Below are 17,916 nucleotides of genomic sequence, written 5' to 3' on the forward strand. Positions count from 1 at the left end.
TCTTTAATATTTTGTCTCCATGCATTTAGGACCATATTAGACAGTGTTATGATTTTTGCCTTAATCATAATACATAGTTTAGAAAACTTGAGAAGGAAAATGTGTTGTGTCCTCCCACATTTATATTCATTTCCATTGCTCTTTCTTCCTTCCTAATGTTCCATGATCCCTTTGTTCATCATTACCTTTCTGTTTAGAGAACTTCCTTTAGCCATTTTTTAAGGTAGGTCTCCTGGAAATACAGTCTCTTAGGTTTCCTTCACCTAAGAATATCTTGATATTTATTTTGTTCCTAGAAGATGTATTTACTATATATAAAATTCTAGGTTGACAATTATTTTCTTTCAGAACTTGAAAAATATCATGCCACTTCCTCTGCCCTTCACATTTTTTTAATGTAAAATTCTTTATCATTTGAATTGTTTTCCCCCATAGGTAAGATGTTGGTTGTCTCTCACTACTTCAAGATTTTCCTATGTCTTTAGTTTTCAGAAATTTGGCTATAGTTTGTCTTAATGTGAATTTCTTTGGGTTTAACATGTTTGAGCAGGGCTCATGCCTGTAATCCCAGATACTTAGGAGGTTGAGGTGGGAAGATTGCCACTGCTTTGTCTGAGAGGGGAAAGATTGCTTTATTATTTCTCACCATCTGGTTTCCACTGACACCCAAGTGGTGTGGCTATGGTATTTCTGGCCAGTGGTGAAAATTCTGACTCTCCAGTACGTCTCTGACACTACCCCAGCAGGGAGGGAAAACAGGGTCTCATCATTGCCACAGGAAAATAGATATCCAAGCTCCTCACATAGTCTCTAAGGGAATGAGGAACTAATTACTGTGGGTGGGGATGAGAGTCCCAAGCCCTCACTACTTGGCCTTCTTAACCTGGCATGAGGTTGAAGCACCTTCTAATACCCTGAGGAGGATGGAAGTCTAGGCTCCCCATTCAGCCTTTGTGGCATGAGTGGGGAATCTATTGCATGGCAGGGTGACTATAATGTATTATATATTTCAAAATAGCTGAGATAGCAAATTTCAAATTTCTCACCACAAAAAAATAAGTGATGAGTGTGTTAATTAGCTTGATTTAATCATTCCACATTGTATACATATGTCAAAACATCACATTGCACTCCACAAATGTATATAATTATGCTTTATCAATTTAAAATAATACTAATTTTTTAAAAAGAAAACACATGGAACTCACCACTGTATCATTTCTCAGGTCCCAAAGTCCCTAGTTAATCTGCTTCTTCTCAGCACCTTTCAAGGTCTTCTTATGTCTGTCTTATATATAATGCCCAGCATTTTTAGTTTTACTTAGTGGAATGAATACGAAAAAGTATATCCACTTCATCTTCCCAGGAGCCCAAGTCCCAGTTTATTCTGTTTTTAATTTAGGCCCCTTAGGTAAATATAAAGAAGCATAAAATACAGTCCTTGACTTAAATCAAGTCTGATAGACAGGGTACCAATACTTTTAGAAATACAAATGACAGACCTTTAAAAAGCACTTAACAGTGGCAATCCTATGAAATAAAAGCAAATTTCTTCCATCTGTCTTGCCACAGCTTCTTTCCTGTATGTCCATTTGTTGATCGTTTCATTTAGCACTGGTCATTGTTTCCTCATCTGTCTGCTCAACTAGACTGTGAGCTTCTTAAAGTCTTAGTTATCTTGGTAATCCCTGGATCCCAGGATAGTGCTTATCCATAAATGTTTTTTAAAATCAAATTGAAACTCTTAAAACTTTTGTTACTTTTAATTTGTCTGATGAAACATCTGAAAATTCCTCCTGTAACAAAACACCTAGAAATTCTAGATATAATATAACAAACATCCGTTAAATGCCCAGATGAGTTCAAAAGAACATAAAATTCCAGGCTGGACGTGATGACTCATGCCTATAATTCCAGCACTTAGGGAGGCCAAGGCAGGAAGATGACTTGAGCCCAGGAGTTTGATACCAGGCTGGGCAATAATAGGGAGACCTAGTCTATACAAAAAGAAATTTAAAAATTAGTCAGGTGTGGTGATGCATGCCTATAGTCCTAGCTATTTGGGAGGCTGAGATGGGAGAATCACTTGAGCCCAGGACATTGAGGCTGCACTGAGCCATGATTGTACCACTGCATGCCAGCCTAAGCAACAGAGAAAGACTCTGTCTCAAGATAATATCAAAAGCATCTGTATTAGGCCATTATTGCATTGCTATAAAGAAATACTGGAGACTAGGTAACTTATAAAGAAAAGAAGTTTAATTGGCTGACAGTTTCTTAGGCTTTACAGAAAGCATGGTGTGGCATCTGCTTGGCTTCTGGGGAGGCCTCAGAAAGCTTACAATCATGGCAGAAGGCAAAGGGGAGCAGACATGCCACATGGCAAAAGCAGGAACAAGAGAGAGTAGGGGAGGTGCCATACACTTTAAACAATTATATCTCTTGAGAACTCACTCACTACCACAAGAACAGAACTAAGCCATGAGAGAGCGCCCCCATGACTCAAACACCTCCCACCAGGCCCCCACTTGGAACACTGGGAATTACATCTCAACATGAGGTCTGGAGGGGGCATCAAATCCAAAGAAGGAGCTGCAAACTACAGTGACAAATGAGTACTTAGATCATGGTCAACTGGCCAGGCACAGTGGCTCACACATGTAATCCTAATACTTTGGGAGACTACAGTGGGAGGACTGCTTGAGCCCAGGCATTCAAGACCAGCCTGGCAAAGAAGTAAGAACCCACTTCTACAAAAAAAATTAATAAATTAGGTAGGTGTGGTGGCACATACCTTTAGTCCCAGCTACTCAGCAGGCTGAGGCAGGAGGATTGATTGAGCCCAGGGAGTCAAGGCTGCAGTGAGTCATTATCACACCACTGCACTCCAGCCTGGGCAATAGAGTGAGACCCTGTCGCAAAAAAGAGGGAGAGAGAGAGATTGTGGTAAACTTCAAGGCATTTGAAGATACCACGAAACCAGAGCCTTAGGTTTGAATAGCCACAAAACAGAAGGCAGTTTTTGTTATGTTTCAGACTGGCAATTGGAACTATTTATTTCCTCATCACTATACACACACATATACAAATAAAGCCAGGACCATTAAAGAGGTATATTGTCAGTGAAGGGCTGGGCTAGAAAAACTTTGCTCTCCAACAGAAAGAATTGACAAGGCAACTTGTCTTTCAGCCTCAGTTTTAGGTAGGAAAAATGACTCCCCTAAGAATTTGTAAAGAAATGTATTCTTAATGGAGGCCCCTCTGGATTTCTGTAGATGGAGATCAAACGTGTACATAATCAATAATCCTAAAACCATGGGAAGGAATAAGCCACCATAAACAAAAGTCAGGAAAAACAAATAACCTCCCTCAAATCAGATGCTGAAATACAAAGTAACAATTTAGAAAATATTTAATAAAATAAAAGAGAAATCGAAAATGAGACCAAGGCACAGAAGATTATCAAAAATGAAAATCAAGATATGAAAGAGAATCAAAGAACTTCTGACATTAAAAATAAAATCGGCCAGGCGCAGTGGCTCATGCCTTTAATCCCAACACTTTGGGAGGCCAAGGCAGGCAGATCACTTGAGTTCAGGAGTTCGAGACCAGCCTGGCCAACATGGTGAAACCCCGTCTGTACTAAAATTGCAAATATTAGCCAGGCGTGGTGGTGGGTGCCTGTAATCCCAGCTACTTGGGAGGCTGAGGCAGGAGAATCACTTGAGCCCAGGAGGTGGAGGTTGCAGTAAGCCAAGATCGCGCCACTGCACTCTAGCCTGGACAATAGAATAAGACTCCATCTCAAAAAAAGAAAAAAGAAAAGAAAAATAAAATAAAATCATCGAAATAAAAAAATGGATAAGTAAAAAATATACTAACACAGCTGAAGTTAGAATTAGTGAACTGGAAGATAACCTAAAGAAATAAGCCCGATAACATCACAGAGAAATAACATTTAATTGCATTTCCAAAATGAGAGAATAGCAAAAATGGGGAAAGAAGAGGTATTCAAAGAGATAACAAATGAGAATTCTCTAGAACTGACAAAGGACATGATTCCTTGGGTTCAAAAACAAGAAATTCCAAGCAAGACAAATAAATGGAAATCTTTCTCAGGTGTGGCAAATGTGATAGATTAGCATGGTTCCAACCTCCTTCTAGTGTGCCTTCCAGTACTACAGATGCTAAAAGGTTAAAAGCCTTATTTCCCATATTTCCTTTGCAGGTAAGATTCCAAGTAAAACTCAGGTTCTGCCAATCACATGTATTAACATGAGGCTTGAATTCAGAACCAGTTAAGTGAGGGAAGAGAAGTTGGTAGTATGTAAAGAAGTGGTAGTATCCATTTACTGGTGTGAATCTAGGGTATGCATCATGACTGGTGCAAACAGTCATGATGCATACAGCTTCCTGATCTGTGAATTATACTAAGGTAGTTTGATGCTGGGTGCAGAAGTTGGTCCAGAGGCTTCCCAATTCTCTAGCTTCCTAATTGTGACAAAGAAAAAAGTTCCTTTGGCAAGATTTTTCTGTGGTAGTGTTCGTCAGTCATTTCTGAAAAGCCTATGACTTGCTCATTCAGCATTTCTGTTGAAATTGAAAGTATTAAATTCTTTTCGGCTTACCATCTAGTTGTTACTAGTCTCTACAATTGAATCTTCATTGATACCTGTAGAAAAAGCATACTGAAGATGCTGAAATCCAAAGACAAAGATCTTAAAAGCATTCAAATATTTAAAAAAAACAAAAAAACAAACAAACAAAAAAAACAGGTATTACCAACAAAGGAATAACTGTTGGTCTGCAGACAGCAACCATGGAAGCCAGAACACATATAGACTGTTATATTTAAAGTACTGAGATAAATTAACCATCAGCTTAGAATTCTATACCCAAATATCCTTCAAGAACAAGGGTAAGATGAAGACAATTTGCAACAAACAAAAATGGAGAGATTTTGCCAATACACCTCACTAAAATACTCTTTAAGAGATATTCTTGAGGCAGAAGAGCTGAGATGCAAGAAAGAACAATAAAGGAGAAAAAATGATAAACCAGTGGGAATATTTGAACAAAATATTGTGACTGCTTAAAATAACGTGTCATTTGAAAAAATAAAAATATACAAAGTGGAACAAATGGACAAAATAACATGTACAATGGAAGGGGATAATCGAAGTTACAGAGTTTCTAAGTCAAGAAACTTGTTACTTGGGAAGAGAATACATTCAATGATTAGTTTTCATGTTTACATATGCATTTTTGGTAACCACTAAAAATGATAATTGACTTTACAATATCTTTCAGAAACATGGAGGAGTAAATAAGATTCTAAAAACTGGATCCAAAAGGAAGTTGGACTAGAACTTTTAATAACCAACAAAAAGTTAAAGCATCATTTAAAACAAATGCATTCACTAGATTAGTAATGAGATTCAATTTACCAGAAAGAAATGGCAAATTCTAAACTTTTATGGAAATTTTTAAGCAAAAATTGACAGAATTTACAAAGATAAATAGACAATGCTCCATCATGCTGAAATACTTTAACACAGTAACTCAGACAAAAAAAATATATAAATATGGATATAGATAAAATTTGAGTAACACAATAAGAAAATGATCTTGTACTCTTAACATTTAAAATATATAAACCTTTCTCAAGCATGCGTAGAATAATTATTAATTCTACTTGATACTAGCTTTAGAGCAAGGTTTGACAAACTTTAAAGCAGTAGTCCCCAGCCATTTTGGCATCAGGGACTGGTTTCATTATAGACAATTCTTCCATGGATTGGGGTGGAGGGATGGTTTCGGGATGATTCAAGAGCATTATATTTATTGTATATTATATACAATACAATTTATTGTATAAAGTATATTCTGTTATTATTACATTGTAATATGTAATGAAATAATTCTACAATTCAACATAATGTAGAATCAGTGGGAGTCCTGAGCTTGTTTTCCTGCAACTAGACAGTCCCATCTGGGGGTGATGGGAGATAGTGACAGATCATTAGGCATTAGATTCTCATAAGGAGTGCACAACCTAGATCCCTTGCATGTGCAGTTCATGATAAGGTTCGTGCTCCTATGAGAATCTAATGTCACCATTGATCTGACAGGAGGCAGAGCTCAGGCAATAATGCTCATTCCCACCGTTCACCTTCTGTGCAGCCTGGTTCTTAACAGGCCACAGACCAATACTGGTCCATGGCCCGGGAGTTGGGGACCCTTGCTTTAAAGAATTAGTATCATTGGCCAGGCACGGTGGCTCACGCCTATATATAATCCCAGCATTTTGGGAGGCTGAGGATCACTTGAGGTCAGGAGTTTGAGACCAGCCTGGCCCATCTCTACTAAAAATACAAAATTAGCCAGGCATGGTGGTGGGTGCCTGTAATCCCAGCTACTCAGGAGGCTGAGGCAGGAGAATCACTTGAACCCGGGAGGCAGAGGTTATAGTGAGCTGAGATCGCACCACTGCACTCCAACCTGGGCGGCAGAGCAAGACTCAGTCTCCAAAAAAAAAAAAAAAAAAAAAAAACTGGTATCATGCACAGGTGTTCTCTGACTACAGTGTAATTAATTTAAACAAAATAAACAATTAGTCAAAATGGTCCAGATTTTTGGAAACCTAAAACCACATGTCTAAATACTCATGAGTAAAAAAAGAAATCACAATGGAAATTTTAAAATACTTAGAATGGAATCATAATGAAAATTCTACAAATCTAAGTAGGATATAGGTAAAATGGTTCTTTGAGGGAAATGTATAACATTAGATGTCTACCTTAGAAATAGGCTGAAAAATAATGAACTAAGCATTCAATTTCAAGAATTAGAAAACAAAGCTTGCTTTGGCAGCACATACACTAAAATTGGAACAACACAGAGATTAGCATCACCCCTTTAAAAAAAATTTTCTTAAGAATTAGAAAACAGATCAATAGAGTACACCTGAAGATAAGAATGGAAATAAAGGGCAGAAATTAATGAAAGATAAAACAGAAACACAATACTGAAAATCACTAGGTATCTAATTTTGCTCCCTTCTGAAACTCCACTAAAACTACAACAAAGGAATTTACTTGAAAGAAATAAGCCCACAAGGAGGAGACTCAATAAAATGTTAGAAGCTGGAACATAGATAGACTACTACTAACTGCCTTAACAGGCCCAAGAAAGACAAATTCTGAGCCAGGAACCTTCAGTTTACATCACAGAATTTTCTCAAGTATTGGGCATTAGCAGTAACAGGCGGTTTGGAAAAGGAGATAGAAGAGAGATCTAAAATGAGAATTGGTTAAAAGCAGATCCCCTCATCCATTTCATAGCAATGAGTAATTACAGAAGTCTGAAGATTTATTCTCTGGAAAGGGTAAACAATACCTCTACACTAAATTTTGCCAGGCACAATTGAGCATGTGAATAGCATACTGAAATCAGGGAAACTGGGTGAGGTTATACTTTCTCAGTGCTGACTGCAAAGAACTCTAGGCAAAAAAAAGAGAGTCTTCTTTTAGGGAATATGGTTGACCTAAAAGACCTAAAAATACTGATATTGGGGGTTCCCTCAACAACTCTCCCAGCAAAATAGCCCTACAGTGATGGTTATTAGTCCAAAGACCTCAACCACATGCTTAGGGCTTTTATGATCACCTTTTTAGTCTCCCTTTTTAGATTAATAAAAATGAGACGACAGTGTCACACATAATGAATGAATCCAATATGAAAGATGGAGGTCAAAACAAATAATAAGGGAAGGAGGAACCAACTCATGCAGAAGGAATAAAGCTTCAAAAACAATAAATATTAATTCATTAATATTCCTAGCGATATACCATGCCTATGAATCAAAAATAGGATGGTATTTTTTTAAATGAACATTCAGAGAATTTTAAAAATCTTAAAAATTAAAAATATGAGCCAAGTGTAATCCCAACACTTTGGGAGGCCAAGGTGGGAAGATCATTTGAGGCCAGGAGTTTAAGACCAGCAGGCAACATTGTGAGACCCTGTCTCTACCAGAAATAATAATAATAATAATAACTAGTTTGGCATGGTGGCACGCTCTTGAGGTCCTAATTACTCGAGAGGCTGAGGTGGGAGGATTACTTGAGCCCTGGAGTTTGATGTTACAGTGAGCTATGATCACACTACTGCACTCTAGCCTGGGCAACAAAGCAAGACTTTTAAATTCTGTCTAATTATAAAAAAAAATAAAAAATATATATAAAATGAAAAGCTGAAGTGTTTAAAAGATACAGTTAAAGAAGACACTCTGAGTATAGGACAAAATAAAAAGAAAGAAATGGCAGATCGAATAGATTCAATAGAAATATTACTGAATAGATAATGTTGAGCCAGAATAGAAGAACCAATATCAAAAAGGAGACAGAGGCAGAGAACAGAGAAAATGGAAGAGAAGCAATTACCAAACTAATTCAAGAAAACATTATATAATTGATGGGCATGAGTTATTAGACTGAAAGAGCTCATTGGATACCCAGCACAATGGATGGAATTAGACCTATGGCAGTTTCAGAGTTCCAGAACAAGGGAGGATTCCAGAAAGTATATAAGTTGAGAGGCAGGAATATATACAAAGGATCAGGAATCAGAATGGCTTTGGGCTTGCCAAAGCAACATTGGAACTAGGAGACCAGTGCCTTCAAATTTCTAAAGGAAAATTATTTCTAAGCTAGAATTCTACAGGCAGCCAAACTATCAGTAAAATACAGAGAAAAATATATTTTCATACATTCCAAGATCTCAAAAAAATCTACATCCCATTAAATACTGCTCAAGAACCTACTGAAAGATGTGCTTCACCAAAATGAGAGTACTACAAAAAGGTGGAGTGCATGGGATACAAGACAGGAGATCCAAGGAAAAAGACAGGTGAAGGCAGTTCCTAAGGTGCAGGTGATGGAAAGGGATTTCTCAGATGACAGCTGTATGCTAGACAGGCAGGCAGTCCAGAATAAAGCAGTGTGATAGAGAGAGAGAGATACAGAGAGACATATATTGAGTGCCTTCTGTGTTCTACACTCTTGCACCTGATACTATATGGATAGTAAGTCCCCTTAGCCTTTCATGGACCATGTGCTGATGTTCTTGCTCTCCCCTTCCCGCCCTGCTACCTGGATAACCAAAGACATTCATTTTACCCCACAGAAGAGTTTGCTTTGAATTGCCCCTGAGAGCTGAAGATTGGCCATGGTAAGTAAGTTTAGAAGCAGAAAACAGCACCCTACCCCCACTGATCATATTCCTGTCATATTTCGGTACCTGGCCTACACTGCCAGAAGCCTTCACTGTGTTGAGGCTTATGTTTCTTAGGACTCATTCTTGCCTTCCCCAAATGGGGGCTATGATAAACTCTGAAAAATTGAAGCCAGACTGTGACTCTTTTAAGCTCATCTTCTCTTGAGAACCTTCATCAAACAGTAGCAATAATGCCTTTTCCATACATTGCCGGGTTTGTGCTTTCCTGATGGTTTTTAAACTAATTACCTTTTACATTCACTTATATGCCAATACTTACAGTTAAGTAAAACAAAATTGAAAAATGTATTATTGCCATTCACCATATTTAAAAAATAAAGGACAGAAGCAGACCAGTCTTTAGAAAATTAAAATTAAAAATTAAGAGAAAAATTACATACCAAGATTTAGACTAAAGCATTCTGTAAAATTCAACACCTATTTATGTTCAAAAACAAAACAAAACCCTTTACAAACTAGTAATAGAAGGGAACTTTCTTAACCTATAAATTCTATAGCATATAAAACACCTAGTCATGACATGTATTTTTTTAATCCCTTTAAAAATCAAGAATAAAACTAGGATATATATTATAATTACTTCTATTCAACATTATACTGGTGGAAATCCTACCCAACATTTTACTTGCAAATGACATGATCATGTATAGAAAATATCACAGGATATGTACAAGAAAAGCTGTTAGAGGGCCGGGCGCAGTGGCTCACGCCTGTAATCCCAGCACTTTGGGAGGCTGAGGTGGGCGGATCACGAGGTCAAGAGATCGAGACCATCCTGGCCAACATGGTGAAACCCCATCTCTACTAAAGCTACAAAAATTAGCTGGGCGTGGTGGTGCACACCTGTAGTCCCAGCTACTTGGGAAGCTGAGGCAGGAGAATCGCTTGAACCTGGGAGGTGGAGGTTGTGGTGAGCCAAGATTGAGCCACTGCACTCTAGCCTGGTGCCTGGTGACAGCAAGACTCCATCTCAAAAAAAAAAAAAAAAAAAAAGCTGTTAGAAGCAATAAGTGAAATTTAGCAGAGGCACAAGATTCTAGTCAGTGATTCAAAAATCATATTTCTCTGTTCTAGCAGTGAACTATTCACAAAATTTTATAAAGTATAATTTACAATAACATCAAAATACATTAAATGTTTAAGGATTAAATTTAACAAAATATGCAAGAGCTGTACATTGAAAACTACACAGTACAGTTTTTTTGTTGAGAGAAATTGAAGAGCTAGACAAATAGACAGATATACCATTTAATGGATCAGAAAAATTAAATTGTTAAGATGCCAGTTCTCCAATCCTGATTTGTAGGTTCTGCAGGCTTTTTGGTAAAAATGGAGAAACTGATTCTGACATTAACATGGGGATGCAAAGGACTGCGAATAGCCAAAACAGTTTTTGAAAAGGAACAAAGTTAGAGGACTTGCATGACTTGACTTACTCTGTGCTGCTACTAAGACAATGTTGTATTGGTGGTAATAATGAAATATAAATCAATAGAACATCCAAAAATAGACCCACACACCCATACTGACCTGATTTTCAACAAATATGTCAAGGTAATTCAATGGAGAAAAGATAATCTTTTCAACAAATTTTGCTGGGACAAATGAATATACTTAGGACAAAGAAAATGAACTTCAACCTCACACCAATATAAAAGTTTAATACAAGTGAATTCTATTTCCAAATGTAAATTATATCTCTAAATGTAAAAACTAAGATTATAGAACTTCTAAAAGAAAACATAGAAGGTATTTTTGGTTCAGCAAAGATTTATTAATAAAAAGCACAAACTATAGACAAAAAATTGACAAACTGAACTTCATCAAAATTTCCAACTTTTGTTCTTCAAAATATAGTATTCAGAAAATAAAAGGCAAGCCACAGACTTGGAGAAACTACTTGCAAAATATACATCCAACAAAGGACCTACATGTAAAACAAAGAAAGAATTCTTACAACTGAATAAGAAGAAGGCAAACAACAATGTATCAAAAAGAAGATGTATGGATAGTAAATAACTACATGAAAGATGCTCAAAAACATTAGTCATTAGGGAAATGCAAATTAAAACCACAGTGAGATACCACTACACACCTACTAAAACAGCTAAAATGAAAAAGACTGACTTTAAACCAAGTGCTCATGAAGATGTGGAACATTTGGAACACTTACACATGCCTGGTGGGAATGTAAAATGGTACAGCGACTTAGGAAAACAGTGTAGCAGTTATCTTGAAAAATTAAATATTCACCTGCCATACAATCCAGCCATTCTTCTCCTAGCTATTTACCCAAGAAAAATGAAAACATGTATCTATATAAAGTGTTATTTGTGAATGTTCATAGCTGCTTTATTTGTAATAGTCAAAAACTGGAAACCCGCATTTGGACAGAGAAACAAATTGTGGAGTACCTACTCAGCAGTAAAAGGAAATGAAGTATTGATAACATAATAACATAGATGAATCTCAAAGAATTATGTAAAATGAAAGAAGCTATACAATCAGGGGTATATATGGTATGATTCCATTTATATAGCATTCTAAAAAATGCAAATTGAACTTTTGGAGGTGGTGGATATCTTGACTGTGGTGGTGGTTTCATGGGTATATACAGATGTATTGATCAGATAGACACTTTAAATATATTTAATAGTTTTAATGTAAGTCAGTTATACCTCACTGAAGCTATAAAACATAGGTAAGCTGATACTATTTCCAGTACCTCACCAAGCTTCAATTTCCTCATCAGTGAAGTAAAAATAATAATACCCGCCTCACAGGGATTATTTGAACATTTTGTGTGTGGTATGTGTGTGCATGCACACCTGTCCACAATACCCCCATATCACTCTTCCCTTATCAGGCCTTATTTTTCGTCAAAACAATTATAATTATGTATTTGATTGTTTACCTTCCCCAACTATACTGTAAATTCTTTGAGAACAAAAACTTTACCTATTGATCACTACCTTCCCAAATGCTTAGAACAATGTCTGGTACACAGCACTCCATATATATTATTAAGTGATTTAATGAATGAATGTGTGTGTGTGTGTGTGTGTGTAACTACATTGCCTTACATGGAGTATATGACTCAACCTACATTGATAGCTAATCCACTATCCCCCTGCCTCTTCCATGGGACCAAAAAAGTTATCAGGTACTTTCAGATTACCTTCCCAATACATTTATTAAAGTCTTCGTGACTTATTTCTCAGCACCTTTTAATGGCTACATATAGTAGGCAAATTATTAGAAAATTTGATAGGTCTGCTTTTACTATCAACAAAAACTTTTCCTTCGAATGAAAGTGATGTCTTCTTGCCAGGCAAGGTAGCACATGTCTATATTCCCAGCTGTTCGGGAGACTGAGATGGGAGGATCCCCTTGAGCACAGGAATTTGAGGCTGGAATGTACAATGATCACACCTGTGAATAGTCACTGCACTCCAGCCTGGGCAACATAGTGAGATCCCAGCCCTTATAAAAAAGGAAGAAAGTTATGGCTTCAATTTCTGATCGTGACATGACTTGAGAAAATTTTATTTTGCTTTTCTTTTTTCCCCCCACAGGGTTTATCCATGGCTTAGAGGACTGGGTTATACATCATTGGGTATATTTCTATTGGGATTTTTATTTTGGAATATAGATAACATATTTTGTGATTCACTGAGGTAAGATATATTTTCGTTCCTTCAGAAATATTTTTGGAAAGATTTTATTAAGTAGAGAATTTTATAAACATATAGAAATAATAGTGCCCTGAAATGAATTTTTACTATTGTTGACATTTAAAAGATATGTACAGTATAATAAAGTTAGATTATTGGAATGCCTGTTTAAATTACCTAAAATTTTGGACCTGAGACTTTTTCATAACCTCTGTAGGGTTTAGGTTTTGTGTGTGTGGGCATCACAGAACTATATAGTTAATCAAATGTTGACTATTCCTTTGAAACCTGCCTGATCTGCTTCAGTGAATAAAGAAGACTGATTTGTAATAAGCATATGAAAAATATGTATATAAATATACACTTTCATATGCTTAATGTTATTTTCTAAAAAAGCAAGTTTTTTTTACCATCTTTTCAGCAATTATATATTGCCAGGAGTTTGAATCTTAGACTTAGGTGTCTCTGGATTCTAGTCTGTCATTAAGACACTGTCTTTCTGGCCCTCTTTTCCATGAAATGAGCATGCTGAATAGGTTAAACAGGTGGGTTATTCCAACTCCAAATCCTGTGAACTAACAATTTTGCATAAACAGAGAACAGAGGAAGGTACTAAACAGTACTACAGGAAGGCAATCAACAAAATTCAGACTGTGAGAAATCTACAGAATGAATGACCTGGTCTCTTCGACAGATAAATTGCAGAGGCACAGCCAGGCACGGTGGCTCATGCCTGTAATCTCAGTACTTTGGGAGGCTGAGGGGGCGGATCACTTGAGGTCAGGAGTTCAAGACCAGCCTGGCCAACATGGTGAAACCCTGTCTCTACTAAAAATATAAAAATTAGCTGGGCTTCGTGACATGTGCCTGTAATCCCAGCTACTTGGGAGGCTGAGGCAGGAGACTCCAGCCTGGGTGACAGAGCAAGACTCAGTCTCAAAAAAAAAAAAAAAAAAAAAATTGCAAAGGCAGGAAAAAAGAGAGAGGAGGAACATATAGATTAAGAGACTTAGATATATAAACCAGATACAATGTGTTGGCCTTTTTTGGATTCTGATTCAAACAAACCAACTATTTAAAAAAATAAAGTATGAGAAATTTGGAACTTCGATGATCAGTAACTGAATCTTTTATGATATTAAGGGAGTATTATTATTTTTAGGTGTGAAAATGTGGTTATGTTTTAGGGAGGTTTTCATATTTTAGAAATACATACTAAAATATTTAGAAATAAAATGATATAGTATCTGGGATTTGCTTCAAAAAGATATAAGAGAGAAAAGTGTCTAAGGGTTTAGATGACACGGATTGACCATAAATTATCATTGTTGAATACTGTTCCTCAGAATGTACTTTGGATAACAACGTGGCACACTACAGGAAACTTAAGGCAATTAAATAACTGCTGTTTTGAGAACAATATTTCAAAATGCTCTAAGACTATCAGCGTTAGTTGCTAAATATTTTAAAAATTTAACATGGTGATTTTCTCCCTCTTTCCACACAGGAACTTTCGAAAGAAGGTACCACCTATCATAGGTATTACCACACAATTTCATGCATGGTGGCATATTTTAACTGGCCTTGGTTCCTATCTTCACATCCTTTTCAGGTAGGAAAGAGAGACTTTTTTAGCCTTGTACTAGAGAATGTTTTTTTTTTTTTTCTCTTTACTGTTTAAATAGGATGATGTAAATACTTTTTAAACACTAGAAAATTCACAAACATGAAAATTAAATAGTATACTCTTGGACAAATGTTGGGTCAGAGAAGAAATCAAAAAAATAGAAAATACCTTGAGACAAATGAAAACAAAAATACAATATACCAAAACTTATGGGATGCAGCAAAAGCAGTACTAAGAGAAGTTTATAGAAATTAATGCCACAGCTGGGCGCGGTGGCTCAAGCCTGTAATCCCAGCACTTTGGGAGGCCGAGACGGGCGGATCACGAGGTCAGGAGTTCGAGACCATCCTGGCTAACACGGTGAAACCCTGTCTCTACTAAAAAATACAAAAAAGCTAGCCGGGCAAGGTGGCTGGTGCCTGTAGTCCTAGCTACTCGGGAGGCTGAGGCAGGAGAATGGCGTAAACCCGGGAGGCGGAGCTTGCAGTGAGCTGAGATCCGGCCACTGCACTCCAGCCCAGGCGACAGAGCGAGACTCCATCTCAAAAAAAAAAAAAAAAAAAAAAAGAAAGAAATTAATGCCACATTTAAAAGGAAGAGAAATCTCAATGAAACTTTACACCTCAAAGAACTAGGAAAAGAAGAACAAATTAAGCCCAAATTTGGCAGAAGGAAAGAAATAACATGGAGCAGAAATAAACAAAATAGAAAAATTTTTAAAAATCTATGAAACTAAGAATTGGGGTACTGAAAGATCACCAGAATTGACAAATCTTAGCTAGACTAACAAAAAAAAGAGACAGAAGACTCAAATGAATAAAATCAGAAATAAAAGAAGAGACATTACAGTGCTGCCACAGAGATAAGAAGAATCACACAATTATATGCCAACAAATTGGATGACTTAGAAGAAATGGACAATATCCTAGAAACGTAGAACCTACCAAGACTGAGTTGTGAAGAAATAGAACAGACCTCTAACTAGGTCAAAACATTCATAAAAGAAAGTAAGCAAGACACAAACAAATGAAAAGACATCCTGTGTTCATGGATTAAAAGACAAAGTTGTTAAAATGTTCATACTACCCAAAGCCATCTACAGATCCAATGTAATCTCATTTAGAATTCCAAAGACATTTTTTACAGAAATAGAAAAAATAATTCTACACATTCATATGGAACCACAAAAGGCCACAAGTAGCCAGATCAATCTTGAAAAAGAGCAGACATGAAACATCACACTTCTTGATTTCAAAATAAACAAAACATGCATAACTTTTTTGTTGTTGTACTTTTCAGGTATTGTATTTTTTACAAGTTGAAAGTTTGTGGCAGCCCTGCTAAGCAAGTTTATAGGTGACATTTTCCAGCAGCATGTGCTCACTTGATGTTTCTGTCTTATTTTTTGTAATACTGACAATATTTCAAACTTTATTATTATTATTATATCTGTTATGGTGATCTGTGCTCAGTGATCTTTTCTTTTTTCTTTTTTCTTTTTTTTTGGAGACAGAGTCTCCCCCAAGCTAGAGTGCAGTGGCACGATGTTGGCTCACTGCAACCTCCATCTCCTGGGTTCAAGTGATTCTCCTGCCTCAGCCTCCCAAGTAGCTGGGATTACAGGCATGCGCCACCACGCCTGGCTAATTTTTGTGCTTTTAGTAGAGACAGGCTTTCACCATGTTGGTCAGGCTGGTCTCAAACTCCTGACCTCAAGTGATCATCCCACCTCGGCCTCCCAAAATGCTGGGATTACAGGTGTGAGCCACCGTGCCTGGCCTGTGATCAGTGATCGTTGATGTTACTATTGTAATTGTTTTGAGGCACCACAAACCATGCACATATAAGACAGTGAACTTAATAAATGTTGTATGTTTTGACTGCTCCACCAATTGACCATTCCCCAGTCTCTTTCCTTCTCCTCCAGTCTCCCTATTCCCTAAGAGAAAACAAAGTTTAAAATAGGCCAATTAATAACCCTACAGTGGCCTCTAAGTGTTCAAGTGAAAGGAAGAGTTAGACATCTCTCACTTTAAATCAAAAGCTAGAAATGATTAAGCTTAGTGAGGAACATGTGTTGAAAGCTGAGATAGGCCAAAAGGTAGGCCTCTTGTGCCAAACAGTTGGCCAAGTTGTGAAGGCAAAGGAAAAGTTTTTGAAGGAAATTAAAAGTGCTCCTCTAGAGAACACATGAATAATGAGAAAGTGACACAGCATTATTTCTGATGTGTAGAAATTTCTAGTAGTCTGGATAAAAGATCAGACCAGCCACAACATTGCCTTAAGCCAAGGCCTAATCCAGATCAAGGCCCCAACTCACTTCAATTCTGTGAAGGCTGAGAGAAGTAAGGAAGCTGCAGAAGAAAAGTTTGAAGCTAGCAGAGATTGGTTCATGAGGCTTAAGAAGCCATCTCCATAACATAAAAGTGCAAGGTGAAGCTGCAGCAAGTTATCCAGAAGATCTAGCTAAGATTATTGATGAAAGTGGTTACACTAAACAACAGAGTTTTAATGTAGATGAAACAGCCTTCTACTGGAAGAAGATACCATCTAGGATTTTCATAGCTAGAGAGGAGAAATCAATGCCTGGCTTCAAAGCTTCAAAGGACATGTTGTGACTCTCTTGTTTGGAGCTAATGTAGCTGATGACCTTAAGTTGAAGTCAGTGCTGATTTTCTATTTTCAAAGTCCTATGGCCCTTAAGAATTATGCTAAATGTACTCTGCTTGTGCTGTATAAAATGGAACATCAAAGCCTAGATTACAGCACATCCATTTACAGCATGGTTTACTGAGTATTTAGAGTAGGTGCTCAAAAAAAACCGGTTGCTGAACAAATGAAGCATATACTCATGTATTTTTTTTTTTTTTTTTTTTTTTTTGCTTTGTACATGCAGAAGCACTATGGTTAAGTTTGTCAGTACACCAGTTTGTATGAATTAAAAATGAATCTGAAAAGCTTTCCCCCTCCCACTTTTCTTTCAGTTTGTATACAAGAACACTTTACCTGAGATATAGGCCAAAAGTGAAGGTAAGTCCACTTCTTAGGTCCTGTGTGTGTGTTGGGGGTGTGGTACTGGGAGTATAGGATGGAGGTGGAAGAAGAAAGGGGAGTTTGGCAAGGTAGTGGAACAAACACAGGCTTTGGAACCAAAGGCATTGAATCTTTCATTTACTACTGCATGTTCTTGGACAAATCTCTTTAAGCCTTAGTTTCTTCAACAATAAAATTGAGCTGCTAATAACTACATTGCAGAGTTGTTTTAAAGATCAGAGATAATTTATATGCCCAGCTCCATGTTTGACAGTCAAAGCTTAA

The 17,916-nt window shown here is 36.9% G+C and overlaps 1 protein-coding gene across 3 annotated transcripts in view; it reads left to right on the top strand.

Annotated features, from left to right (window-relative positions):
• Positions 1 to 17,916, top strand: part of ACER3 (alkaline ceramidase 3) — a 152,392-nt gene that overhangs the window by 132,750 nt on the left and 1,726 nt on the right. For 2 of the 3 annotated variants that reach the window (XM_023209344.1, XM_023209345.1), the window contains 3 exons: positions 12,873 to 12,974; positions 14,479 to 14,583; positions 17,583 to 17,628. In XM_023209344.1, the coding sequence (XP_023065112.1) occupies positions 12,873 to 12,974; positions 14,479 to 14,583; positions 17,583 to 17,628 (253 nt within the window). Of the gene's footprint in view, positions 1 to 12,872; positions 12,975 to 14,478; positions 14,584 to 17,582; positions 17,704 to 17,916 lie in introns of those variants that run through there. The other variant, XM_023209343.2, reaches the window with a different exon arrangement.

This window comes from Piliocolobus tephrosceles, chromosome 13 (assembly GCF_002776525.5).
Source record: "Piliocolobus tephrosceles isolate RC106 chromosome 13, ASM277652v3, whole genome shotgun sequence".
Lineage (NCBI taxonomy): Eukaryota > Metazoa > Chordata > Mammalia > Primates > Cercopithecidae > Piliocolobus > Piliocolobus tephrosceles.